This window comes from Haplochromis burtoni, unplaced genomic scaffold (assembly GCF_018398535.1).
Source record: "Haplochromis burtoni strain Fernald_Lab_line unplaced genomic scaffold, NCSU_Asbu1 Contig_7, whole genome shotgun sequence".
NCBI lineage: Eukaryota > Metazoa > Chordata > Actinopteri > Cichliformes > Cichlidae > Haplochromis > Haplochromis burtoni.
In genome coordinates, this window is record NW_024582368.1 from 870,847 (window position 1) to 898,237 (window position 27,391).

Sequence of the window (27,391 nt, forward strand, 5' to 3'; positions counted from 1 at the left end):
TGTTGTGGATCACTGGAGTGAAAATAATTTAATGATTAGTCCTTTCCTCACCTACTGGTTTAGGAAAAAGCAACCAATCATGTTTCGTTTTTAAACTTTTGAAAGTCATTGGTTAGCCTCCCTGAAGCATTACACATGGATGATCTAATAAATCCACAACACTTGATCACAGGGCAAATGAAAAATCAGTGTCAGATTATTTCTTTTATATTTCGGAATAATATAAATCCTCAAAGGAGAAATGATCACTCGTCTCTTCGGAGAAAAGATTTCTTTTAATTTATGGCGCATTCTTTGTTCTTAGTAACGTTGTTTCAACTCTGTTACACGGTGAGGTAACGCAATACTCTTTCAGGAGAGGATCGGGGTTTGGGGAGGCCGAAAGAGAAGTTCTAGGGCGTTATACATATTGTGGAGGTGCCAAGAAAAGACGCGGCAGCTCAACGTGCTGTCTGGCTGTCTGCCGCGTGGGGTCCTCATTTTCTAAACAAACAAAATGGCGGCGCGCATGAGATGGGGTCTTCAGCAGCTTTTACGGACAAGAAATACGGCTCACTTTAGGTTTGAACTATCCCCAGCGTTGATCCACCGTACTGTAATACCTATATGATGAGTCTGTGTAAAGCATAAACCAGTATTGCGACGCGTCTCTGCATTTGAGACAGAAATTAGCTTTTAGCCAGCTACATAGCTAGCAAGCAAAACAAATGGGACAAAGCTTTGTCTCCAGGCTAACTCATCCGCCTAGGTGTGGTTGGAGCTGTGGAAGAAAGTAGTTTAGTCTAGTGTTAGTTAGTTTAGTCGTTTTCACTGTGAAAATCACGTGGTAGCTGGCACACGGCCGCTAGCTAGTTAGCATAGTAAAACTTCATTGTTAGTGAGAAGGTTATTCCATGCATAACAACGCCACCCGTTTATATCCTGCCTCAATAAATGAATGAGTTGAGGGGATATAAGGTGTAATGTGTTCTTTGTGCTTCAAGGTTTCCACAGCCGACCAGATGTTCATACCACTCACTGTCCACGACTCAGAGCTTCAGAAGAGTCCAGCCTCACCTCGGGATAGGAGCCACACAATTCCCAAGTGAGAAACTCTTTTAGAAGTTTGAAAACCTTACATACGTTCACTGCATTATGTTATGCCTGAGCTGATGGTTATGTAATGTCTTACAGTAAGACACCTGTCCATCCAGACTCAAGATACACCGAACCCCAGAAGCCTGAAGTTTCTTCCCGGTAAACCCGTCCTAGGAAGTGGAACGCTTGACTTTCCTTCTCCAAGCTCGACTGGATGTTCTTCTTTAGCCAGGTTGTGTGTCAGACTTAGTGTTGCACTTCAAACACATTTGAAGCCTTGGGAGGCACGTGTAACAGGGCTAGCACTAAAACAAGAAGAATATACTGTATGCTCACTTCATAAGGTACACTGTGCTAATACTAGGTTAGACCTTGTTGGCTTCCTTGAATCATCCCTGTAGTCATAAAGGGATGGACATGCTTAGCACAAGACTCAGGTGAGCTGTGGTATTTAAATTATTCCCAGTTGGAACTCAGGAGTGTTTCAAGAGAATATCCCCCACAAAGTTATACCTCGAACAACCTGAACCATTAATATAAGGCAGGATGGATCCATGGTTTCATGTTGTTTATACTAGTTAATGACCCTACCATCTGAATGTCACAGAAATCAAGACTCAACAGATCAATTTTATTACTATTTACTATTGTCCAGTTTTGCTGAGCTCATGCAAATCGTAGCCTCAGTTTCCTGGGGGGCAGGTTTGAGCCTGTGTAGCCTTCCTGTGAGCTTTAAGCAGTTTGTCACTCACTGGCTATTTTCTCTCTCTCTCTCTTTTACCATTCTCTATAAACAAAAGACAGTTGTGCAGGAAAATCCCAGGAGATAAACCAGGCGCTGCAAACTCACGTCACACTACAAACACGTTGAGGGATTGGTTGTTAGTTCAGTGAGAGAGTTATTTGTAAAGAAAACCGTATTCGCTAGCAGTCAAAAACTAATGAGTACACTTATGTCTGCATTTTTAATTTATTAAATACGAACAAAATAATATCAGGAGTGCTGCCACGTATCTGGCCAGAAAGAGAGTGCCAATTTGTTTATTTGGTGGTTCAATAAAAGGCTTCAGATAGTTAAGAGTGAGGGGAAAAATTGCTTTCTTTGTGGGTGTTTTCTTGTTTGTTTTTAATACTACTTGAACACTAAAGTGGCTCTCCAATGAGATGACGGTGCCAGCAGTGGCCCTTAGCTCTGAGATAAACAGTTGCTGAAATATTTAAACCAACTCGTCTTGCACCAGCAACGATGCCACATTCAAAGTCACGATGTTCAAAGGCACCATTCTGATGCTTGGTTAGAACTTCAGCAGCTCATCTTAACTATGTGAATATGCTTAAATAAGTGGAGTTACTGCTATGTGATTGGATGTTTAGATATTTGCATAATGAACAGTTGCACAGGCGCACCAATTAAAGTGGTCATGAGTGTATATGTTATTCTTATTAAGTGCTTGCTTGCAGGCGGATATGAAAAATGGAAAAATGAGAGTCTGTACATTTACAATTTCAATGCATTCATGTCATGTTATTAAAAAAAGAATTCCCTATGGGTCATAGGTTTGAGTGTGAGGATATCTCTTTTGCTTTTATGCTTATGGTGTCTTCAGTTCTGATCATGATGGGGTATACGTATAGCTGATGTGACAGATGTACACCCTGAAAATAACATTTTGGTCCTCAGTGGATTCCTGAGGAGAGACACATCAGGTTCCTTTGCACATTGTCAGGATGTTTTTTTTTTCTTTGCTGATACTTTTAGTATCCTGAGTCTGATTTGTAATCACAAAACAGACCAAAAGGACTTCATTGTTTCATGATATGTTTTTTTTATTTCTTACTGAACATGATAATGTGTTTCTCTCAGAGACCTCTTTGAAATTGAAGGAGTACAGAGTGTGTTCTTTGGCCCCGACTTCATTACTGTCACTAAAGTAAGTATTTAATGTCCTCTTACAGTTTGTCTTTGTAGTTATAGTCTAATCATATAATACATGAGATGTTTGTTTTCCTATCAGACGGACGAGGATGTTGAGTGGACGGACATTAAGCGTCATGCTCTGGAGGCCATTGCTAAGTTCTTTGAGAGTGGTGAGCCGATAACAACGGGAGCAGTGCACCATGAAAGCAGTGAGTGTACAGTGTGAAAACATACAACTTTTTGACTTGAAATTGTGTAAATATTTTCATGTTTTACATTTCTCTTTACTGTAGGTCATTCTGAAGATGATGATGATATTGTTTGTATGATAAAGGAGCTTCTGGACACCAGAATCAGGTAGCGATTTCTCAGTACTGTTGAGAGCTGCTTAAGTAAACCACAGTTGCGCTTCAGAAAGTATTTATGGCACGGTAACATAATACCTTATTGCTTCACTCACGTTCACAAAAAAAGATGTTGTTAGTGTTCTAAGAGATAGTTGTGCTGAGATAACGGTCTTAATCTCTCTGTTTCTCTGTCCTGTTCTGTACCAATTGATACGGTCGCTCTTAATCACAAGACCTACAGTGCAGGAGGATGGAGGCGATGTCATCTTTAAGGGTTTTGAGAATGGAGTAGTCAAGCTGAAGCTGGTTGGTTCCTGCACAGGTTGTCCCAGTTCTACTGTCACACTGAAAAATGGGATCCAGAACATGATGCAGTTTTACATCCCTGAAGTGGACAAAGTGGAACAGGTGATAATCTATAGAGCCGTTCTGGGATAAGTTTTTGTGTAAACTCTTCTGATATCAAGTTTGAGAAACTCTTGTTTGGATAAATAAGTCATCACATACAGAAAATTCTGCAGTCACTTTAAAGCGGACTTATTAAGATCATTTCTGCTTCATATTTTTAGTCTTGGACTCTTCTAGAGTGGTTTTGTATTATTCATTTGTTCAAAATGATTGTTAGTGCGTCCCTTTACAAATGAGCTGTTTTGTTTATTACTCCTATCCAATTTTTCTTTCAAAAGTAGAAAAATATTTTAGCCTTTGCTGGTTTCATTATTTTAAACGTTAATTTTTTTGTTCCCCATTGAAAGCTACTGGAGCATAAATACTGAAATGTTAATGCTGGCTATTAAAGAAGGGGGTAATGCAGCTTGTTGCATGTGGGCTGTGTACAGTATCCACAGACTTGCATTTGCCTACAGAGGACACGTGAAGATCAGAAATCAATCATGGAACCAAGAGAGGATCATGGCGTGGTTTGATGAATTATGTTTTCCTTTAGGTCAGGCTTGATACCACCAGGATGCACTATATCAATATGAAGAAGGCAAGCTAGCGGAGGAATTGTGATTAGGAAATATTTTAGGGAAACCCTGGGTCCATGTGGATGTTACTTTTACATACACACATTTGCACTACACCTTCAGAGCTATTCTTGCCATACAAGGTGGCAAGAAGCAGGAAGCATTCATTTTACAGCTGATGGGTTTTCCAAAGCTCAGTTGCAAGCTCGGTTAGCTTGGTTTTAAAAGAAGAAAATAAAAATATCACTTTTATATAAAAATAATTTGTACATTCTCCCTTTTTTCCAGGTGGAAGATGAAGTGGATAAAATCAGTGCAAAGGTTTTCTCAGAAGTGGAGCGCAAATTGCAAGATGAGAAAGTTCCCCGGCCGACCCACTCATAGACTTTGTTATATACACAGCACTGTAGTATTTCCACATATTACTGTTCTAAATCACAATACTGAGGAACAGAAAATTACCTACTATACTGTATACTGTTAAGAGTTCTGTACATACTGTATTCACCCAGTTGCCAGGTAGAGGTCATTAACTGTATGTCTGTTTACAGAAGGTTCAGTCATGTTTTTCTGTGTAAGCAGAACACTGTAAGTGGTGTGTTTTTATTTATTATAAATACTGTATATTTTGAAAGTTGGAGATATTTGAACGTGCGTGGCATCGGTTAAGACTGTTTAGAGGGACCTTTTGAGAAAATGATCCACCGGCTGCTGCCACATACCGAATGACAAAGAATCTACCAGTACGGTAATCTGTAAATGAAATGCAAGATACTGAGGCTACAATTATTAATTGAACTGAGGTAGGATAACAGTTTATATGTATCCTGAATTTATGTGGTCTAATGTAATAACTTCATTACATTAAAGTTCACTATTTGAAATCTGATGTTTATTGTGACCTTTAATTCGCTGGTGTTATGTCCTAGAAAAAAAAGCTACTCAGGAAAGGAAGCTTTTGTATAACATTGTCCACACATGCATCAAAGAAAATTTTTTAATGCAACATGGGGGAGGAAAACAGATTAAGTCCTTCACATTTTCCAGGGTAAATATCTTGAATTATGACTGAATAGGGACCCTCTGGAGTGTAGCTCAACTTGACACAGAATGATGGATGCTTGAAATCACCATTACATTTGAGACAGTATGAAAGTAGCTTCATACTGTTTAAGTCAGACATGCAGCTTGTTTGAAAATGGTAGCAGAGCGGTAGGAGATGGAGCTAGAGGTGCTAGACCTGAAGATGCCGAGATTTTCATTGGAATTGACCAGATGAGTAGAGTTTCAGAGACAGCTGTTTGGAGAAAAACGTAGAGAAGTAAGGCTGACATGATTTGGACATTCACAGAGGAGGAATAGTGAAAATGGAGCTGGATGGCTAGAGGAAAAGAGCAAGGGTTGGTGTGATGGTGTGAAATATAATATATAATGATACCTGTTAAGCAGTTCGTTATATTTTTTGCTGTGTTTAACAACGTCTACATTTTTACCGGCTGTAAAACAAAACAAAACAAAAAAAATTATGTAGCCTAATAGCTGGATTATCTTAATTAGCTCAGATGTTACATTTTAATTTTGACCTAAGCATGTCCAAACCTTTACGATCAGTGGTAACAGACTATTGTTCTTCTTTATATTCCTACATGAAGTAAGGAAGTGCTGGAATTATCACCACCATATGCACACGATTACAAGTAAATATTTGAACTACTATGTCTACCGTCTGCTGGCTGTGGAGCGCGGATGGGGTTTCCATTCTGCGCATGCGCGTTCTCTATCCGTAATAGACCGGTGCAGGGAGACAACGGTAAGCACTGTTGACAGTGTTTTAATGAAAATCTTTATTACCTAAATAATTATAAATATTTAATGTAAATGTAACGTGCACTCTTAAATTGCATGCAAGAGAGAGCCTGCCGTCATTATGCTGTGTATTATTATGCTTTTAAAAGACTGGTTATTCACTGCAAGAGCCTGCGAGCTTAATTCGGGCCTCGCTTTCGACAACAAATCTAGCACGAGGCTAATCTGGCAACAAAGCTAACGATGCGAAAATGCTACGTGTTAGCTCTATATGTGTTGCTATCGTATCTGTCGTACAGTAGCCATGCTGCATTTTAATATATTTGCAGTTAAACTGGGGACTTTTGAAAGGTGCTGCCTAAGCAAAATTAACGTAGCTACAAAAGCTCGAGTCAGCTTGTTGTTACCTTCAACAATAACAACATTAGCTCACTAGACGAACGGAAACGTTAAGTAGCCTAGCTGCTCACGTTAGCATACTCTCAGTGAGTAGCTAACGTTAGCTGGACAGCCTTTGAGCCCGTTTTGGTTGCTGTGTCAGCATATGCTAATCTGAAGAGTCCTGGAGATAACTATGAGAACACTCTTTCCCACCTCATTAAATAATTAGTATAGTTTTCTTTTTGGATTCCCTCGTGTTGCCTTACTATCATAGAAACAGTATACTACATATGTGAAGATTATTTTGGCAAGTGCACTCAGCGTCAACATCATCACCATGAGCTGTGAGTAAGGTTCTGATAAATGTCTTTTCTGTAGACAGAAGTCAGTTTTTTTTTTTTATAGAAGGGAAAAATTGGCCTATCAGAGTTAAAATGCTTCACCGGACGTGGTTTTAGTCTTCATTTGTTGTTCTGTGCACCCTTGCCTTGCCCTTGTTATGTGTAACATGCTTTGCAAAGTAAATGGTGACATAAGTTAAAGCCAGGCCAGACTCCCTGCTTGAAATTCATGCAGGCTTTTGACTGTTATACATCCACCACAAGTAACATCTACTCTTGCACATGCAGTGTGTCACACAAAAACACAAGCTGGTACTCCAATAGGCACTTAAAGAGTAGCTGCTGGCATTCAAGCAAGTTCAAGTTCTGCCTCTAGAGTCATGACCGTGTGATCAAATTGCTACTAATACTCCTGATTTTTGGTTTATGTTTATAGTGATAGCATTGGCCTGGAGAAGAAAGGCTGCCCTTAATCTGAATGAGTCATGGCCCAGTTCGGGGGACAGAAAAATCCGCCGTGGGCGACTCAGTTTGCTGCCACAGCAGTGTCCCAGCCAGGCCACACAGGACAGTCTCTGGACCTCAACAGCCTGCACTGTGAGTATAGCAAAATCAGATCAAATGTCATTAGCACTTTACCCGGCGGTGCAATTACACTCACGTTTCACATTATACCCCACACCCTCACAGCTCTTGGAGTGCAGCAGCCGTCTCTTCTGGGAGCATCTCCTGCTGTTTACTCTCAGCAGTCAGCCTTGGCTGCAGCCTCTCTCAGCAACCAGTCTGCTGCAAACTATCAGCTTTCTCAGCAAACTGCTGCTTTGCAACAGCAAGCTGCAGCAGCCGCTGCAGCAGCATTACAGCAGGTCAGTCACAAAAGAGTAATGCTAAGCACAGTAAGACGTGTGTGTCTTTTCCCTGGTCACATTTGACGCTCTTTGCTACTGCCCCCCTTTTGTTTTTTTTAAATGTCCATAGTCTCAAATCAATACAGCGCTTCAGCAGTATCAACAACAACAACAGCAGCAGCAACAACAGCAACAGCAGCAACAACAGCAGCAACCTCCCCAACAACCCCCCCAGCAGCAGCTGTACAATGTACCTCATCAGGTATCTTGCCGGCCTTTACTTTTATTTGTGTCACACCTTATTTCCTTACATTGGAAAATATCCTTTTCAGTTTAGAATCTTATTGACATTGTGCTTTAAATTTAGATTTCTCTGATTGTTTTATATAGCATCACCGTATGATGTGTCACAGTAGACTGAACGGTCGTTTGGAAACTGACCATAAGTTTGCTGAATCTTAAAGTTTTGTAAGATCACTTTGAAATCTTTAAAATTAACATAAAATCCATTTCTGCTATTTTTTTTTAGCCACTTTTCGATTTTTTTCCCCAAGACAATGTAATGTAAATATGTAAATAAGGTAATTGTAATTTGATACGACTGCACAGCATGTTTACATCTTTCACTAGATGGATCGTATTATTTATGTTGTAAGAATCTGTTAGTGAGCAAACAGCTGTTGGGAGCATTATGACAGCACAAGATGTGTCTTTGCTTTGGGTGTAAATCTGTTGTTTCATTTCAACAAAAAGTTCACTTTTTTTTTCTCTTCTTAATTCAGCTTCCACAGCCTCAGCAGGCACTCATTTCTCAGGTAATGTGTTTACAAAAACATATTCAAACAAACTCAAGCTGCTACATAGGACAGATCTCGGTGTCTATCTGCCCTATCTGTTTACATGTTAGCTGGCAATTATGCTCGGTTGTGGACACAGACAAGGGCAGCTGCTCCAGATGAGGTGCAGCAGCTACACCCTGTCTGCTCTCATACTGTCACACTTTTTCAAGTGCTACAGTTTTTTTGTGGACGTTTGCACAGAGCATTTGAATAATCAAACTATCATTTAGGTTGAATTTTTTTCCAGATGACCATATCAAAGCATATTTCCTTATTATTTATTATTATTTTTAAGGTTCTTTTTCTTGAAGCTTTGTGTTTAATGCATATAGAAATAGAAAAGTTAGCTATCAAGCGATCTCCCTGGGAATTTTTTAGATATACCACTAAAATGTAATTTTAGTGTTTTGATTCTTCTTTCTTTTCCTGACCCTCAGCCCCCTGTCGCCCTGCCCACGAGCCTGAGCCTGTCTAACCCACAGCAGACAGCCCAAATTACTGTGTCTTATCCCACACCACGTTCAAGCCACCAACAGCAGACGCAGCCTCAGAAGCAGCGAGTCTTCACTGGTGTCGTCAATAAGCTGCATGACACGTTTGGCTTTGTAGATGAAGATGTCTTCTTTCAGTTAAGGTGAAAAAGGGTGGTCCTAACATCGCTCAGATTCTGTTACTTGGTGGTTTAATAAAATTAACACTTTCACTAGAAGTTTTTTAGTGTATAAATTGCACATACAATCCCTTTTCTTGCACCATTGTTAGCCTGCATAGGACCTTATTTATCATCCATAACTTAAAGAGCTACAAGTTTGCTTCTGTGAATCTGAAAATGATACAGCATTACAAACAGATTTTCTTATGTGTTTTTGTATATATTTGTATTTCATAGTGCTGTGAAGGGGAAGACTCCCCAGGTGGGTGACAGGGTCCTAGTGGAAGCTGTGTACAACCCGAATATGCCGTTCAAGTGGAACGCCCAGCGCATCCAGACTTTACCTCAACTAGCAAATCAGTCGGTGAGAATGTTCAAAGGTTGCATTTTGGAGCACAGCATTACAGTTTGTGGCTTTGTATTGTATTGAAATGCATACTTTCAGCTTTAATTTAAGGAGTTTCACAAACGCATTGTATTTCAAATGTAGAGGTATTTATACAGTCCCTGATTCTGAGAATTAGGAACTTTACTTTTTTTCATATTATAATCACAATTATATCAGCACCAGTGTTTTCATGGAGTTCATTATAAAGTTAAGCACACAAACCTTTTACTGGTTTTAGTGTTTAAGTCCTTATTTACTGTAATAAAAATCATATCACTTGTTCATGTTTGAATAAACTCCCACTGTTGCAAAGTGTTTAAATGCAATTTAGCGCTTAATGCACAGCAAACACATTCTCATCATCTGAAACTGGTGGGGTTACTTCCAATTACAACAAATGTGCTCAGACTTTCTAGTCTTGCTATGAGTGTTTATTTATTTTATTTTTCCTTTTCAAAAAAAATTCTTAGTCCTGCTTTCTTTTTTTTTTTAACTGTTGTGTTTTCCATCCCTCCTAGCATCAGCAGCAGCCTCAGCCTTTACCTCAAGCTTCCCCACAGCTCGGCAGCCTTTACAATGAGCCAGGGATGCAGCTGCGCTACTCGGACATGCACACCACTGCGGACAACAGACAAAATGTAACCCCTTAGATGTGAATCACAGACTTTTTGTGTTCTTTCTCTCGGCTTGTTTTTTCATTTTTGTTTTTTTTGTGTTTTTTACTTTGAAAGTGGTGAGCAAAATGCCAAACCTGGCTGCTCACTAAGTATATTAAATGTCTTTACAAATACGCTTCTTGATGACAAATATCATTATACTAATCATTGTCTTTTAACGTGAGAAAGCATCATGATTTTCTGACAGTATAAAGCTGTACATCAGAGATGTCTCTTAAACTGACAGTAAACAGGGCCTCATATATTTCTTATCAAAAGGTTTTTCCTTTTAACAAGTCAGAACCTGCTGTATTACTTTTAGCAGGTTAACTGAAATAACTTTGAGATCAAAGCTGCACGTCAGCTTTCCTTTGATTAGGACAACCTTTAAGGAAACCCCTGTTGAGATTTCTACAAGTCTTTGATTTAAACATATTCAGACCTTCTTCTAAGCAGACCAAGATTTTATTTGTTGCACAGCTGGCATGTTATTGATCGTTTCATGTCTGCATTTAAAGATTTTTTTTAACCTCCTTTTTCTTTGTTACTTTTTATGTAGAACCAGCCTCAAACTTCGAGCATGATGAAGGCAGCCCCCACCATGCTGCAGTCACTACCTCCCCCGACCACATTCAGTGTTCCAGCCCAGGCTCCCCCTCCGTCTCTTCTGCAGGCACAGCTGTCTGCTGCTTCTCTTGCCCCTCTTCTCCAAAACCCTCCTCAGCCTCTGCTGCCACAGCCTCCGCCCAAAGGTACAGTACTTGTCAGTGGCATTTATCTAGCGTTTCCTTGTAAAGCAGTCTGAACAACTAGTAATGATGAGTGTTATTTGTGCTGCTGTTTTGGTACCACCTTTGAACACAGAATAGTATGTGTAGTAAGGAAGTGGTTTGCATTCTTGTCATTGCCAGAAGTGTTTCCCGGGGGTCTCCTCCAGCCCCCAGTGAGAATGATGGCACAGCCGCAGCCTGTCCGAAGAATTGAGCCTCCGCCTCGTTTCCCCACTCGCAGCGATCGAGGCCCTGAGCTCATCCTCAGGACTAAAGAAGAACGCAGGTGAGATGGCAGTTACCATATAATTACTACATCATACGCCTATTCCACATCCATTTCATCCTCCTGTTCATTAGAAGTAATAAGTCATTAAGTTTTTAAAAAATTGATTCTTTAACAGAGACAGAGACCGTGAGCGCAGGCGATCAAGAGAACGGTCACCCACACGCAAACGTTCCAGAGACCGTTCACCGCGACGTGACCGCTCCCCAAGACGGCCTCGCAGAGTTGTACCTCGCTACACTGTCCAGTTTTCCAAGTTCAGCTTAGATGGGTATGTATATTGTTTCCTTTGTTAAAAACACATCATCCTAGATATGCCACATGTTAGCATAATACTGTACAGCAGGATGTGGCGCCCCAGTTTGAAATCTGAAAGCCTTCTTGTGTTCTGCAGCTCCAGCTGTGACATGATGGAGCTGAGGAGGCGCTACCAGAGCCTCTACATTCCCAGTGACTTCTTTGATGCTGTCTTCACCTGGGTGGATGCCTTCCCTTTTACGCGACCCTTCCAGTTTAGTAACGCTTGTAACTTCCATATTTTGCACAAAGAGGTGGATCCTCTAGTCAAGAACACGGCTGTGCTGGACCCTCCTGACGCCAACCATACCTACAGTGCTAAGGTATGACTGCCAGTGCTAAATAAGTTGCAATAATATAAGTAATGTAAAAAAACTTTTCAAATAATAAACTTAACAGTAATCAGCTTTAACTGCAGTGTGTATATCATAGCACTGCAGCATTAAAGTGAAAGTAAATCAGAAAATGATAGGCTTGTATATAGTTGTCATGTTTGAGCTGTGCATATGTCATCTTTAGGTGCTTACAGAGGTACATACCCTACAGCCAAAAAGGCTTCATATACCATTCATTCTGTTAAAGCTGGTAATGCTAAATGGCAGCTAGAGGTGTGCAAGCCATCACCCACAGCTTTTCAACTAATCCTTGACTGTGACTGTTAACCCTCTATAGTAGGAAATGTTATGTTGGTATTTGTAGTATCTTTGTACACCTCTGACACAGTGTAAAGAGTGTGAATAGTAACAGCTGCCATCATAAGAGCCTCCGAATGAAGACGTGTATTTTCATAGGAACGCATTAGTGAGACAAAGCAGTGATGAAGAGGCATAATTACTGACTGAACTCTGACATTTTATACAAAGGGAATGCAGACCATAAATTGTGTAAAACATGGCATTTGACTTAAATAGTATAGTAAGGATTATAACTTTAATGTGTCCTCTTCCATTTTTCAGGTGATGCTGCTGGCTAACCCCAGTATAGAGGAGCTCTATCATAAGTCCTGTGCTCTGGCAGAGGACCCACAGGAAGTCAGAGACTCCTTCCAGCATCCTGCTAGACTGATTAAGGTATGTCAAACCCTTTAGAATGCACAGGAGCTGACGATGATGTAGTAATCCTATTCCATTGCTGAATACTCAGTGTGGAAAGCTATAAACTGATGTCAGCTCCCTTGTGTTAATTTACCTGTGGTGTATTATTTGTTTCACCTTTCCCTGAAAGCTATTTCTAATGCTGCATAGTACAAACAACAGTGAGATCAGAGATAGATTTTTATTGTCAGAGCTCACTTTACAGTGACAAATAGAGTTGACAGTAAGTTTCTTTTCTTGCTCCAAGTCTGCCTTGATGGCTTTTCAGTGTGCCACCAAGAACCAACAGGCTGCTTCAGTGGGAAAATTAGCTACATTTTTTGGAGGGCGGATCATCAGCATCAGAATTCCTACAAAGCTTGTGGAACTGCAGTCACGCACATTAGCCGCCATCTCTGGAGAACAGTTACACTGACAGCTTGTTGGGTTTGCATCTGATAACATAGTTGCTATTGTGGGCCAGTAATATTAAAAGATTAATAGACCAGTGCTAACCTGAATATCGCTCACTGTATGAATGACAACTTCATGATGCTGTAAAACGGGGGTTGCATCTTATGTCTGGAGATTTTGTGTGTGTGTGTTACTTTGTCTTTGTATTTGTGCTTTTGTGTGTGTGTGTGGTTTGTGTGTGTGTGTGTGTGTGTGTGGTGTGTGTGTGTGTGTGGTTTTTTTGTGTTTTGTGTGTGTGTGTGTGTGTGTGTGTGTGTGTGTGTGTGTGTGTGTGTGTGTGTGAATAGGGGCGACCTGCAGGGGGAATTCATTCTGGCATTTACATTTCTGTGTTATGTTTGAAGCATCCTCTGTGTCTGCAAGAGGAAAGGTCAGAAAATGAGAATATTGCACAAATTTATTAGACGTGTGATTATTTGGACATACTGCTGATGCTTTTCTGTTTTTGTCTCTATTCTCTTTGCTCTTTCCACTCTCCGCACCTTTGTTTCCCATATTCCTATTCCCCATTTCCATCTAACCTGTACTCTGTGGCTCTCCTTGCACCTGTCTTTTTCTCCTTCAGTTTTTGGTGGGCATGAGAGGTAAAGATGAGGCCATGGCCATTGGTGGTCACTGGTCTCCATCTCTGGATGGAGCGGACCCAGAAAAGGATCCATCAGTCCTTATTAAGACAGCGATACGCTGTTGCAAGGCCCTCACAGGCATAGACCTTAGTCTGTGCACTCAGTGGTAAGCTCCGCTACTCTCATCAGTATTTATTGTTTTCACTGGTTGTGTTATAATTCTTAACGTTGTAACTGAAATCCTAAATTATCTGTAATGTACTGCATCTTTATGCTACCTCGATACTAAATCTTTCCTGGACATGTAGAGTGTGGTGTTCCGTTTTGTTTTAATTTTTGTTATATTAATGATTATTGTGCTGTTAATTTGCAATCTATTATTTACTATTATAATTTTTTGTGTTGTGTAATGTTGTTTTTTTTGGCCTTTTGTGTGTTGTAGTCTTGGCTCTCTCTTTCTGTCACACACTCTTATTCATATACACACATTTCATTGTGATGAAAAACCAAACGCATGGACTTGGTGGCTGGAAGCAGTAGCCTGGACCAGAAGACACTGCCATTACTTTTTGTTTTTCTTTTCTTTTCTTTTTCTATTCTCTCTGTTAAATATCTTACATATTTAACTGGCTTTCACTGTCCTGTTGATTCTGTCTCTCTTCACACAACCCTAATGTAGTACGTCAAGTGCATCCTAGGGCAAATGCAGAGTACTCATCCATAATTGGCTGAAGCTATAATGGGGATGAATTTTGGGGGTGTGATTATTAATTTTTTTTAATTTTTAATTTTCCTGTGATTGTCTGTCAACTTTTTCAAAATGGCTGCCATAACCTGTGCCAACAGTCGGAGAGCTGCAGACTGGGTCCATTTGTCTATGCTGTGTGTTGTGTGGGAGAAGGGTCACTGTAATGACCTGTACGATCATTGAGTGACCTGATGGGAGGGAGTAGCTGTAGAAGGCTCGCCCAATAGCAAGGCTTGCCTTTTATACTGTGCCCTGACCAGAATGTTTCTTTCCAATGCACCTTCTTCCTTTGCGACAGGTATCGTTTTGCAGAGATTCGCTATCATCGGCCAGAGGAGACACACAAGGGGCGGACAGTCCCTGCTCATGTGGAGACAGTGGTTTTGTTTCTTCCGGATGTTTGGCATTGTCTTCCTACCCGCTCAGAGTGGGAGGTGCTGTCACGGCGACTCCGGGAGCAGCTGGCTGAGAAGCTGTCGGCCGAGCGAAAGGAGGCAGATGGAGAACAGGCACTGAACCGCTAATCCCTCTCTTCTCATTTCCGCTTCTCACAGGAAGGCACAGGACTTACAAAAAAACAAACAAAAAACAAAAAACCCCAGACACACACACACAAAATACAAAGCACACCTCACCTTGCACGCACACAGATACGAACCCAGGCATATTACGGCTCCACCAAACCTCACCTAGGTTTCTTCTGTTTATTCCTCCACCTGTCCCCTTTTCCTCTGCTCCAACTCCTCCATTCCTCCATCAGCACTCCCACCTTCCCTCACATCCAGCAGACACACACAGTGGAAGCAGTGAGACTAGGTTGTGTTGTGTAGGCCCCGGTCGCAAATGGTAAAACAGCTTCCAGTTGCTTAAACACCACAAAATTGGGTGCTAATCTTGTTCAGTATTTTATGTTAATGTTGGCATTTGTTTTGCATTATTATAAAAAGGCATCTGCTTGCAGATTGATTGAGAATGAGTTTAAATTTGAACCAGTGATCAATTTTTAACACTGGGACCCATCATTTACAAACGTACTGGAATCTGTGGAGTCAGTTGCGCTCACATAATGTGTTTGTTGTAGAGAAATGTGTATTTCTATATGATTTTTCACATCAATTTGATATCGTCTGACTTCGAAAAGAGAACCTCCCCCAAGTCCTGCTTCTTGTCTGTTCTTGTTGTTGGATTCTACACTTTCATTTGGACTATATGTAGAATTTGGTTTTTCCAGGGCAGTTGGTTGGACAGAAGGACACATGGCTCAAATCTGACGTAGGTGTATAAAACCCATAAATGGCAATACCCCAGTCATAGAGCATGGTAGGGCCAGCCTATCCTCACTCCGTTTGGAGGCCAGCTTCATTCACCTGATGTACCTACACACCTTTTGGACACACCTCTCATTGATTTTTACCTTTTTTGTGTTCCACAGATTGATTGATTGGCAGCTGGGGGGGAGCATTTCTGTTGTTTTTTTTATTATTATTTATTTAATTTTATTTATTTTTTTATAAGAGCTAGAGAGCTTCCCTGTGTACGCTTCAGTAGCAGTGGACTTAAACACAGTCGAGAGCTCACTAGGACAAGAGAATGAAAGACAAATGAGGCCTTGCTTCTTGCACGGATCAACTTTAAAGCTCACTAGGACCATGAGTGCTATGCTGACTGTTTGTTATCCCACCTCTTTCTCTCCCTCTGCCTGTCTCTATCTTAATGATTTCCTGTCAAGGAGGAAGAGGAGAAGGATGACGATGATTTAAAGGACGTTAGTACTCCCACTCACTGGGCTAAACTTGACCCGAAATCAATGAAGGTGCGTAAAGCTGGTGCAGGTATGAGTAGAGACCAGGACGAGAAATGTTCAACTTGCTTTTTCATGTCTGTTTTCTCCACTTGTAGGTAAATGACCTGCGCAGGGAGCTCGATTGTCGCTCTCTAAGCTCTAAGGGGTTAAAGTCACAGCTGATTGCTCGCCTCACCAAACAGCTAAAGGTGGAGGAGCAGGTAGAGGAGTCCAAGGAGCCCGAGAAAGTAGAGACCAAGGATGTGGAGGAAGAGGAGCCAGCACGCACTGAGGATGACAGAGAGGTACGGATACATTTTTTTTTTAAGCCTTTTATATATAACAAAATCTTTTCAGTAATTAAGGTTAATTTTAAATTCCACCTGATGGATGCTTTTGTCTGTCAGGAGGAGGAAAAGAAGAGGCAGGAGGAGCTTGAGCGCCAGCGGAGAGAAAGGCGCTACATCCTTCCTGATGAGCCTACCATCCTTGTACACCCAAACTGGGCAGCCAAGAACGGCAAATTTGACTGCAGTGTCATGTCCCTGAGTGTGTTACTGGACTACAGACTAGAAGACAACAAGGAGCACTCATTTGAAGTGAGAATTAATGCTCTGGGGTTTGTTACAAAGACCAGCAAACACACACGTGTGATGTGTGTGTTTGCTTTCTTTACAGGTTTTTTAATATACTGTCTTCTTTCTGTACAGGTTTCTCTGTTTGCTGAGCTTTTTAATGAGATGCTGCAGAGAGATTTTGGTTACCGCATATATAAAGCCCTCGCTGCGCTTCCTACCAAGGACGAGAAGAAGGAGAAGAAAGCCAAAAAAGAGGCTGAAAAGAAAGAGGCTGAAAAGCGTGAAATGAAGAAGGAGAAAGAAGAAGAGAACGAAGAACCGACAGCAAAGAAGACCAAAGAAGATGAGGAAGAGAAGAAAAAGGTTTCTGCAGCTTTTCAGGTTTTTACTGTTTGTCTGATAAATGTGAGTTTTTATGTCATTGTCATTTTTTTTAAATTAGTCTGAAGAAAAGACAGTGAAAAAGGAGGAGTCTCGAGATGAAGAGGAGAATGAAGATGATGGCAGCACAGCCAATGCTGAAGAATATGATCCCATGGAGGCTGAAGATGCAGATGATGATGAGGATGATGGTACTATACTCTTCTTGATTAAATGAATGATTTGGAACTGTGTACTACTTGGGATATTTTCTTTTCACAAAGACACAAAATGGTTTTAAAAAATAATATTTCTGATTGTTTATTAGACAAAGATGATGACGACTCCACTGACAGAGACAGAAAAGACCGCAAAGATGACCGAAAATCATCGAAAGAGAGGTCCTCCAAAGATAAGGTTGGCTCTATGTTGTTATAGACACGTTGGTGAGGTGTAGATGTTGTTCAGAAAGTTGTTTTTTTTAATGAGCGTGGTTGTCGTTACACTAGGAAAGGAAACAGATGATCACGCACAACAGGGAGCTGCTGATGGCGTTTGTCTACTTCGATCAGAGCCACTGTGGCTATTTACTTGAGAGAGACCTGGAGGAGATCTTGTACACACTGGGACTGCATCTCTCTCGTGCTCAGGTGAAAACACAAGCACATGGTCTTTCTGGTTCTGTGATTCTTACCCTGTCAGACCTTCTTTTTCACTTTGCTTTAAGACACGTACCGTCAACCTTACAGCTCAGTAAATCTGTCTTGTTGATTTCTGTTTTCAGATAAAGAAGCTTTTGAACAAACCTGTTGTCAGAGAATCGTGTTACTACCGAAAACTGACAGACAGGGGAAAAGATGAACCCATTCCTTCTTTCAATGAAGCCCAGATTGAAAATCTCACAGGTAAGCCTGAAGATATTTCTATTAGTGTGTCCTTTAATTTTCCATAAATTTCATTTAAGCAGGATAGAGCGACGGATGCCAAATGACTTTATTTTGTATCACATTTCCTTTCTTAAGGTAACCGAGGACTGCTTCCTGCTTCTAAAACTCGTGCTCAGTCAGAGGCCAGCGAGTCTGGTAACCTGATCGTGTATAACGGAGCTATGGTTGACATCGGCAGCATGATGCAGAAGCTAGAGAAGAGTGAGAAGGCGAGAGAGGAAATAGAGCAGAAGCTTATGTTGCAGGATACTAAAATGGGTACGTTTTGGATTGCATTATATGTCCTAAACTGCAAGCTACACTCTGTGTCAGTAGTCCCTCGGGACAATGATCTGGCTCAATTTGAGCATTGCTACAGAGAAGCTCAGTCTCACTTCATTCTCCAGACCGTCCTTCTGTGATGTCTGGTGAAACGTGAACTGGCACATTGTATGTTGGATGGCAAAGAGGAGTCTGCAAAACTGAGTTTATTGTAAATTCAAACTGGAAATTAGTTAAAAGTTTGACTGTAACATAAACACAAACACAGTCTTCAAAAAAAAGGCAGGCAGTGTAGGACTGAACCTTATTTTCCTGGCAGAGAACAGACAGATTTACTTCACTACAGTATACGTGCAGGAGTGTAAACAAGTTAGAGCATATGTAACATATTATTAATCTACAGGAGAGGAGTCTTCCTACTGCCCATACCCCATATTTTGCCCTTACCACATGTTTGTGAATGTTTAATGTTGGCATTTATAGACGCTGATGTTTACTGCCAGTCCACGATGTCCACGACTGAGCTGTTTCTTTGCTGTTGCGAGGATACCGCCACATTGGTTGCTTATGATTACACTGACATGGAAGAAATACTAAAACACAGGCATTCATAAAACATTAATGAGAGGTTACTGACCAGCTGTGCACATATTGTATAACAATCGTTTGTTAATCACAAACTGACAGCACAGACCTTTGTCACCAAGATGGTGGACTAACTTGAGAGGCAGTTAAATGTAGTGTATAGTTACGATGATTGGACGTTTTATTAGGTACACCTTGCTAATGTTAGGTTACATTCGTTGGCTGTAAGGAGTTGTTTTGGTGTGTGACAATCCCAGTAGATCAGCACTTTCTGAAATACTTCTGCAGGTCATCTCGACCTTGTTGCTAACATGTAACTGGCTGATTAGATATTTGTGTTAATGAGCAGTTGGACAGGTGTACCTAATAAAGTGGCTAGTTTTTACAGACTTCAGTGGGACACGCTGCTGTTTCCAGTTCCGATTTCATGTTTTACTGTGACCAGCGTTTGCCCACTGACCTGCTGTCTCTGTGATCCTGACTTGGTGTTGATTCTTTATCGCAGACGAAGACGCAAAGGTTAAAGCTCAGCTGGATCAAGCCAACAAATCTTTGTCGAGGGAGCTGGAGGAGGTGAAAAGCACTCTGAGCCAAACCGAGCAGACTCTGAAGACTGTGGAGGAAGAGAAGAAAGTCTACCGTGAGCTCCTGAGCAAATCAGCAAACTCACTGATGTCCACTGTGAAAGGAGTGCTGGAAGTGCTGAAGAAGGTGCAGCATGTTTAATCATAATGTCCTCCTGATTTCCATACACCTGTGGTCCTCAGGGGTCAAAAATGTCCCCACTTCATTTGAGTGTTTTTGTTTTGTTTTTAAAGTATAAATTGTCAATCTGTTCAGTGTTGCATCTTAGTTTTACTTAAGACCAACACTAACACAAAATTGACCCTACATTTTAGGGCCACCAGACCTTGTTTAGATAAAGTACACTCTGTTTTTGAGCGAAAATAAAACAAGACAATAAACTATTTAAACGTTTAGATAATTTTGACTATCTGACTAACTACAGAGTGCTGTATGTTGAACTTTAGTAAGAAAGTTTTTTTTTTTGAACCACTTAAAATTTTTAAATGGGAGCACGTAATCACACCCGTGGTCCTCAGGGGTCAAAAATGGCCCCATCTGGTTTGATTGATACTTAATTAACATGAAGTGGATTTTCCCCCCACTTTTATTTAAAACTTAATTCAAACATTTTGACACTATTTCTTTATTCCATTTCAAATTTATGTCTGATAAAAGCTCATTTATACGAAATGTTTCTTTGTTTTCGGGTAAAAAAATTAATTAAATGATCAGTTATTGTGATTATCGTTTCACAACCAGAGTCGGTTGTTTTAACAGAATAAAACAGACGGGGATAATCAAAGTTAATTTAGAAAGCTGTTTTTAAACTACAAGTTTTTTGTGAAAATATGGCCCCTTGCAACACTTTGTACTTTGAGGTCATTTTTGTCCACGAGGACCACAGGTGTTATAAAATCCGATAAAAACCCCATAAATAAATCAAATTACTTAAAATTTATTCCAATCATGCGTAGCATAGTAATGAATAACTTCTGTTATTTTCAGACCATTTGATGAATAAAAAAACACATTCCTTTAGAGGACAAATGACCCAAGGACAACACAAGGGTTTGTTTACCTCGATGGAGGAAATGAGCTCATATTCACTTTACTGCTTTTTCCTTTACAGGATCAGGACATAGACGAGCCTGGCAGCGAAGTCGCCGCTGATCGCAGTCGGACATCCCAGACGAACGGCGCAGATTAATAAGTGACAGATTTCAAAGGAATGAAGCTAATCAGTACTGATTATCTTAAACTGTAAATATTCACTACACGAGTAATTTGACTGTGTTATATTTGAACCCGTTGTCTCCCAAGTATGTTTAATTTAATGAATTAGTTCCCTTGTAATAATTTGACCACCTCCTCTGTTTCTGAGGAGTTACTTTTCTTACTTAGAGTAATTTTAACGATAACAAAGCTTTGAAGCGCTTATTTTCAAAGTGATTTGAGTTGCTAGCATCTTTTTGCCATCGCGTTTGCTTTGCTAAGGCCGCTCAAGTGCCACTCTGTAGATTTAAATGCAGGCGTGTGTGTGTGTTACTTGAGTCTTGTTTTTTTTTTTTTTCTTCTTCTAATGAGCAATAATGATGCTATTTATGTGCGAGAGTATTCATAAAATATTTAAAAGAAGCTAATTTTGGATGGAAGGAAGTGTTGGAGTGTTCCCGTGTGCTTCAGACAGAAGCACTTCCTTAACCAGCCCCTCTTTATTTCTCACAGCTCTGCTCGGTTTGTAGTCCTTTGGCTGGTTTAACAGGTTTCTGCAGGATTTTTTTCCCCCACACACACGGCTATGCATGGTTCCTGCCTGTCATGGACTTTTTTTTTCTGTCTCATTGTATCCACCAACTTCTGCGCTGCCACTTTAATGTTTTACTGTGACCAGCGTTTGTCGTGTTTTCTGCTAAAGGAAACTAACACATGAACCAAAAGTTAAGCTTAATGAATGTGTGTTCTGCTGAAGGAATGAACACTTGAGATCCATCTCTAAATTGTGTGCATTGGTTTGGGTTCTTAACAAGAGGCACAGTTGCGTTTTAAATGTGCTCCAAAGCAGGCGATTTTATTTTTATATTGAAAATGCGCTCTATGGATGTCTTGTGCAAGAGTAAAGTGGTCCATTTTAACACTACAGTGTGTCTGCATTTCTTTTCCCCACTGTTTGTGTCACAGCAGGTATTTTGACTTGTCTTTATAGAAAAAAATGTTATTTGTTTATTTGCAAAGATAAGAGCACACTGAAAGAGATGAAAACTTAATAGAGCAGCTGCTGTGTGGGTTGCAGTGTTACAGTGCTGACCAGCAGATGGCAGTAGAGTTGTAGCTACTGGAAACTAGATTGATTTGAGAGATTAAACCAGGTTTAGTCCAACTCGTAGACTAGTTAGATACATGTTAGACAACTTTGAGCATTTTTAAGACGTAAAATTAAATACAACCATGCCAGCAGTGCAGTTTTAACAATCGGTGATACTCCCGTTAACCGCAGTTCCCTCACAACAAAGGATAGAGAGAAAAAAATGACTCATAATTTACAAAATAACTATTTTATGAAATCCACGTCATCATCCATAAGAAGCTGAGAAACATATTAGTTGCAGGAGCCAAGGTGATAGTTCCATTTATATCCTCAGCACCAGGAAGCTTTTCCTGTTTAGACAGAGCTTTTTCTGGAGGAGTAAACACAACTGAGTAGGTAGATGCTGCCACTCTGACTCATTCAGGTCAAATGGTTAAAAAATTAAACTTTCTGATTTTTCTTAAAACAATGCATACAATTCTCTTATCAGATTTCAAAGATCTCTGATAATTACTCTGGTGTGATGATTTTATGAAGTTTAAAAGATTTTGTTTTTTGGTAGCAGTTTCTGTTCAAGCTCAGTAATAATGCAGTAATGGTGGTGTAATAAGGTTAAAACAAGCAGGTAATGGTTTTGAAATGGGAAGTTACTACTACTTAATTACAGTGTTGTCAACGTAACAGCAAGCTAATTCTCTTGCATCAACAGTGCTGAGTCATATTACATTGAAATTTATGTTATATCCAAAAACTCGAGAGTAATTGCAAATATATATATGAGACAAGCCAAGTGTTACATTTTTCCCCCACAACAGGTGTTTCTGTTTCATCATCCTTTAAATCAGCAAGTGTAAAAACATCTCTGCATAATGCAGCACGCAGGGCTACAAACACCAGCATCCAACAGCAATGGGGCTGTTTAATAAACCTTCCCAGCTATTTACAACAAAAACTGATCGATCTTCTTCTCACAGCTTCACAAAGTACATGTGTTTATACTCACTGCTTCTGCACAGAGTGAGCTAAGGGGTTTTATTTCTGCCATCATTTTCTCATTTCTAATAGAAAACCTTTTTTTGTGGATGGATCCACATATTTGATTTGGGCCGTCCTGAAACAACCCTATGATGGATTTGAATTTTCAGAGGCAGAGCCTTCAGCTGTTAGTCCTCTCTACTATGGAACCAGCTCCCAGTTTTGGGCTCGGTGTGGACACCCTCCACTTTTAAGAAAGTCTTAAAACTTTGATAAAGGTTATAGTTAAGGTTGGATCAGAAGATCCTGAACCATCTGCTCCAATAGGCTTTGGGTGCTGGGTGAGTTCCCATAATGCCCTGAGTGTTTCTTCTTCTCTCCTCCCTTTTCACTCTGTATTGAGACACGACTACTCTAGTAAGCCTTAGCAATTATTAAACTCTGACTCTCTCACCTATAGTTTACCTTTGCTCTCTTGTTTTCCCCTCACTCCCACCCAATCACGGTGGATGGCTGCCCCTCCCTGAGCCTGGTTGTGTTGGAGGATTCTTCCTGTCAAAAGGGAGTTTTTCCTTTCCACTGTTGCCAATGCTTACTCATAGGGAATTGTGTGATTGTTGGGGTATCTTTCTAATATTGTAGGTCCTCAGAATAAAACTCCTTGAGGCAACTGCTGTTGTGGATTGGTGCTCTGTAAATAAAACTGAACTGTCTTTTAGTGAATCATGGATCTACACTTCTCCTTTACTGGAGGTCTGTTGGTTCCAGTGAAAACCTCACAAGCCAACTGCTCATCAGCCTCTATTAGAAATACAATTTACTGTATTTCAATGCAAAGCTGTGCGTATTTACATTTATTTGACTAATTTACTTATTTGCTTTCACGTGACTCAGGTCACTTTTAATTAAAGTGTAAACAACACAAACCACATAAAATCTTTTAAAACTTTTTTTTAAGTTCTGATTTGGTCCCCCTTCTTTACAATCTGACCTCAGGCTGAAGTGTCAGATCACACATCATGTGACTTTAACGCTAAGCTCCCAACATCAACATCTCGACTCTGGTGAAGAGGTGTTGAGGTTGTCTAACACAACATTTTAGATGAAAATCTGTTTGTGTCACAAAAAGGAAGGAAGTTTGCAAGGAAATGTGAATAGCTGAAGCGATTTATTAAAACATCTGCAAGCGTAATTAGAAATACAGTATACAAGGCAAAAAAAATGACTTTGAGAGTCAATATTAGGTATGAGGACCTTTACAGTCCAAACATCCTTATGCAGGTTTCTTAAATTATCTTTAAGTAGTGTTGAGGAATAGTTCTCCAGGCATCTTGCAGGACATTTAAAGTTCTTTTTTGGATGCTATTCTTTGTTCTGCTCTCTGTCAGGATGATCCCACACTGTAGAGGTCTGGGTCCTGGAGAGGCCAGTGCATGACTGATAATGTTCCACTGTATTTGTGCCATTTTTGCCATGCTAAAAAATTACTCTGTTGCCAATCGGATGCTTTCTAGATGGTATTTCATGGTGGATCAAAATCTGATGTTAATTTTCTGAGTTCATAATTCCAGCAATTTTAAAAAAAATCTCCAACACCACTGTCTGAAATGCAGCCCCATTATCTGAATGAAGACCATTATCTGATCAGTTGCTCTCTAAGGGGTCAACCCCCCTCCCCCTATAATCCTGTTTCTTCAGACAAAAAGGTTTTTGTTTGCCCCTCCAACCTGGGACTGTGCTACCAGGTGATGGATCTAAGTGGAGAAAAGTGCACTAAAACTAAAACTTAGACATCATTGAAGCGGACGTGGAGCACACCCAGGTTTTCTGCAGGCAGAGGTCCATACACTGACAGGCGAGATAACGTAATGGACTCAAGAGGAGAGCACAAGAGTGGCTGCCACGCATTTATCAGATGTGGTATCACTGAAGATGTTAAGGGTGTGACCGGAGTGTTTATCATGTAGAGCAGAGTTTGTCTGAGCATTTTCCTCCCACCACTCTAACACACATTCATTCATGTTCTTTAATAAAGCAGAATGTTGCTTTCTTTGTGCCTTTTATGCTTTTTCTTATATTTTGTCATACATATGTATAAATTAAACGTGCATTGCAAATAATGAAGTCAGCATATGTTCAAGTTATCACTGTGAGGGACATAAACAGGCCTCAGGCTGCTCTGTGTGATCAACTTGAGAGACTTTTTTAAGGCTTATTTTGAACATGCAAAGCTACTCTTCTACATGTCCTCTAGATGTAGGTCCTCTTTAACGTGCTTTTAGTGATTAATCATTTTATCTCTCATACTTTTCTGCCTGTGTTGTCGCAGGCAGCTGCAGACACTGTCCAGATGTGGAGTCTAATCTGTTATTTTATACTCCATTTAGACCTCATTAGTATCCAGTGTGATTAATTGAGATTCTACCCCAATTTTTAATGTAATCCCACTGCTCGGCTGTCCCACAAAGCATCAGAGGCGCTGCAGCTGTGGAACTGACAGCTAAATTTGTTCCCACCAAGAAACAGAGCTAGTGCACACTGGGGGAAAAAAGAGAAAGGGTTTACTTAGCAGGACACATCTCAGAGTGTTTCCAGCAGCATGTCTATGTCATTTCCAAGAGAACAATAACTATCTGTCACCCGGTACTTTGGTTATGTAGCTGCTTTTGTCCTGTTGTCATGCTCTGAATGCTCCACAAACAAAACTCATTTGTCCCCCAAGGAAACACGCGCACACTTTCTCGCCTCTCAAACTCCTGTGTGTGTGTTTGTGTTTGCACTTAATGTGCATGCTTATGCGTCTGCATGCACATGTGATGTGTGAAATTAGACCCCGTCAGCAGAGAGCGGGCCAGGTAACCCCACTCCCAGGCTGCAACAGAAGGCTTTTGTGGCCACTTCCCCACCCCTACTCTTTAACCCCCTCTGCCATTAAAGAGCTGCTGAACTCACAGGTAGACAATCAGGCCATTTCGAGGCATGCTCTAAGTTTTCAGATACGGGGCGCACACAGAGTTGTCTTAGTAACTGATCACTATGCCCCCTCGCTCCCCCACCACCTCCTCTGATCCCTCACTTTTTGTAATGATCAGTCCTCTGAAGTCTGAGGGTGCGGCTGTGCAGCATGTGCAGATGTAGCATGACGTTACACGTCTCTGGTTTACTTCCTACATGTCCTCGCCCTCGTAGCTTTATTTAAATTCTCCTCCCTTTCTCATCATCACTTTGTGAAATCACCCGTTTCCATCAGCACCCTCCAGTCTGCGTGTCAAAAGTTCAGAGTTGTAGTTATCATGACAAAAGCAGCTGCCTCACACAGCGTAATCCCAAAAGGCCGGCTTTTCAAAACCAGCCCGGAGTCCCTGTTTGTTAGCCTTCTGTGTTGGCAGAACACAAAACTTAATAAAAAGGAAGGTTGCAGCTAAAATGTAACAAAACAAGCTTATATCTTACAAAGCTATGTTTGTCTTTTTGTGCCAAAAAGTCTTCTTTAACCTCAAAGTAAGTGAACCTAATTCTCTGAACTCCCTTTCACCTTGAAAACTGGAGACATTTTTCTTGCTGGTTATTGTTTAGCAGCATTGTGGAGCAAAGAATTGGACTTCCTGGGCGATGAATTATGATTGAGATAAATCTTTCAGGCGACAAATGATCCAGCTTCTCTCCCAAATCCTCTGGGATAAATAAACCTTTTCTCACTCTTTTCACATTTATACTTTTTTCCTTCCCTTGAAATCTTTCTGACCACCAAAGTCAAACAAACAAGTCAACCGCCCTCTTATGTGCTGTTTGATATTTCAGGTAATTGATACTCAGAGGCTCCATTGAGCAGCTTTGCTTGTCTCCCCGGCAGCCTGCACAGGCCCCTGCTGGAGAACGGGGAGAGAGAGAGGCCCCTGTTCAGCTGGAGCTGCAGGAAGCTGGCTTCCTCCGGAGCGGCACAGCAAAGTGGTGTAGTTGTTGAGGAAACGATCCCGCTCTCAAAGGCCTTTCCCTGGGAATACTGGGTTACAGTGTGAGAAAGTCCCGCAGTTGTTTTTGACATTGTGTCCCTGGGGCATGTCCTGGTGGGAACACACAAACGCCACATCTCTACGCAGCGTGGACGTCCATCAAGACACCATCAGGAGCAGCAGAGCGCCCACAGTCCATTGCTACAGTGCAAAGCGTTGGTTCGACTGATGGCGTTGCAAAATCAGGTGGCCCTTTAATGCAACTGGACACCTCGTCACATAAATTTGAAGCAAGTTTCACATATCGCTGCAACAATAGTCACACAAAGCCCAGCATTCATCCGGGCTTAGCATCTACACTTTGGGGGGAAAAGCAGATATTCTCTAATTGCCACTGCATGCTGCCCTGAAGGAAAGTATGTCACTCAATAAGATAATCACACAGTGGGAACCCTGGATTGCCAGCACCAGCTTGCAATCTGGAAAACAAATATTTCCATTGTGAATTTGCAGAGCTGGCTTCGACATGGTGCATGCAAACATCTTCAGAGTGTTTGTATGTGTAATGAATACAGGAAGCATTCCCATTCAGTCCAGCCAGTACAGTCACTACCAGTCAGTCAGTCAAAAGGCTGCAGGTGT

General features: G+C 40.8%; 2 protein-coding genes and 1 non-coding gene across 4 annotated transcripts; all 3 read left to right on the top strand.

Annotated features, from left to right (window-relative positions):
- Window positions 1-342: 342 nt before the first annotated feature.
- Window positions 343-5,199, top strand: zgc:110319 (uncharacterized protein LOC796111 homolog). The gene is made up of 8 exons (XM_005913943.3): window positions 343-561; window positions 984-1,084; window positions 1,174-1,309; window positions 2,942-3,008; window positions 3,093-3,204; window positions 3,289-3,352; window positions 3,576-3,750; window positions 4,599-5,199. Exons 1-8 carry the CDS (start codon window positions 497-499, stop codon window positions 4,692-4,694), a joined length of 816 nt encoding a protein of 271 aa, XP_005914005.1. The 5' UTR covers window positions 343-496; the 3' UTR covers window positions 4,695-5,199.
- Window positions 5,200-6,017: 818 nt separating this feature from the next.
- ccar1 (cell division cycle and apoptosis regulator 1) lies at window positions 6,018-21,655 on the top strand. 2 transcript variants are annotated; one of them, XM_005913944.3, is made up of 26 exons: window positions 6,018-6,120; window positions 7,275-7,435; window positions 7,529-7,704; window positions 7,817-7,948; window positions 8,469-8,501; window positions 8,963-9,159; window positions 9,415-9,541; window positions 10,084-10,203; window positions 10,781-10,973; window positions 11,133-11,277; window positions 11,396-11,548; window positions 11,672-11,897; window positions 12,531-12,644; window positions 13,687-13,853; window positions 14,734-14,944; window positions 16,165-16,248; window positions 16,335-16,523; window positions 16,626-16,817; window positions 16,929-17,159; window positions 17,239-17,368; window positions 17,485-17,573; window positions 17,666-17,806; window positions 17,941-18,061; window positions 18,179-18,361; window positions 19,455-19,660; window positions 20,646-21,655. In XM_005913944.3, the coding sequence occupies exons 2-26, from the start codon at window positions 7,324-7,326 to the stop codon at window positions 20,721-20,723; spliced, it is 3,750 nt and encodes a 1,249-aa protein (XP_005914006.1). In that variant the 5' UTR covers window positions 6,018-6,120; window positions 7,275-7,323; the 3' UTR covers window positions 20,724-21,655. The 2 variants fall into 2 exon arrangements, with proteins under 2 accessions (XP_005914006.1, XP_005914007.1); XM_005913945.3 differs by lacking the exon at window positions 6,018-6,120 and adding an exon at window positions 6,160-6,841.
- Window positions 12,677-12,741, top strand: LOC121815320. The gene has a single exon (XR_006054983.1). It is a non-coding gene; the product is annotated as a small nucleolar RNA SNORD98 (small nucleolar RNA).
- Window positions 21,656-27,391: the final 5,736 nt, after the last annotated feature.

Coding starts and splice junctions, on each gene's coding strand:
- zgc:110319 (XM_005913943.3), top strand. CDS start 497: ATGGCGGCGCGCATGAGATGGGGTCTTCAGCAGCTTTTACGGACAAGA. Junction 3,353..3,575: donor CTTCTGGACACCAGAATCAG/GTAGCGATTTCT, acceptor CTTAATCACAAG/ACCTACAGTGCAGGAGGATG. Junction 3,751..4,598: donor AAGTGGACAAAGTGGAACAG/GTGATAATCTAT, acceptor CCTTTTTTCCAG/GTGGAAGATGAAGTGGATAA.
- ccar1 (XM_005913944.3), top strand. CDS start 7,324: ATGGCCCAGTTCGGGGGACAGAAAAATCCGCCGTGGGCGACTCAGTTT. Junction 7,949..8,468: donor TGTACAATGTACCTCATCAG/GTATCTTGCCGG, acceptor TTCTTAATTCAG/CTTCCACAGCCTCAGCAGGC. Junction 18,362..19,454: donor GTTGCAGGATACTAAAATGG/GTACGTTTTGGA, acceptor TCTTTATCGCAG/ACGAAGACGCAAAGGTTAAA.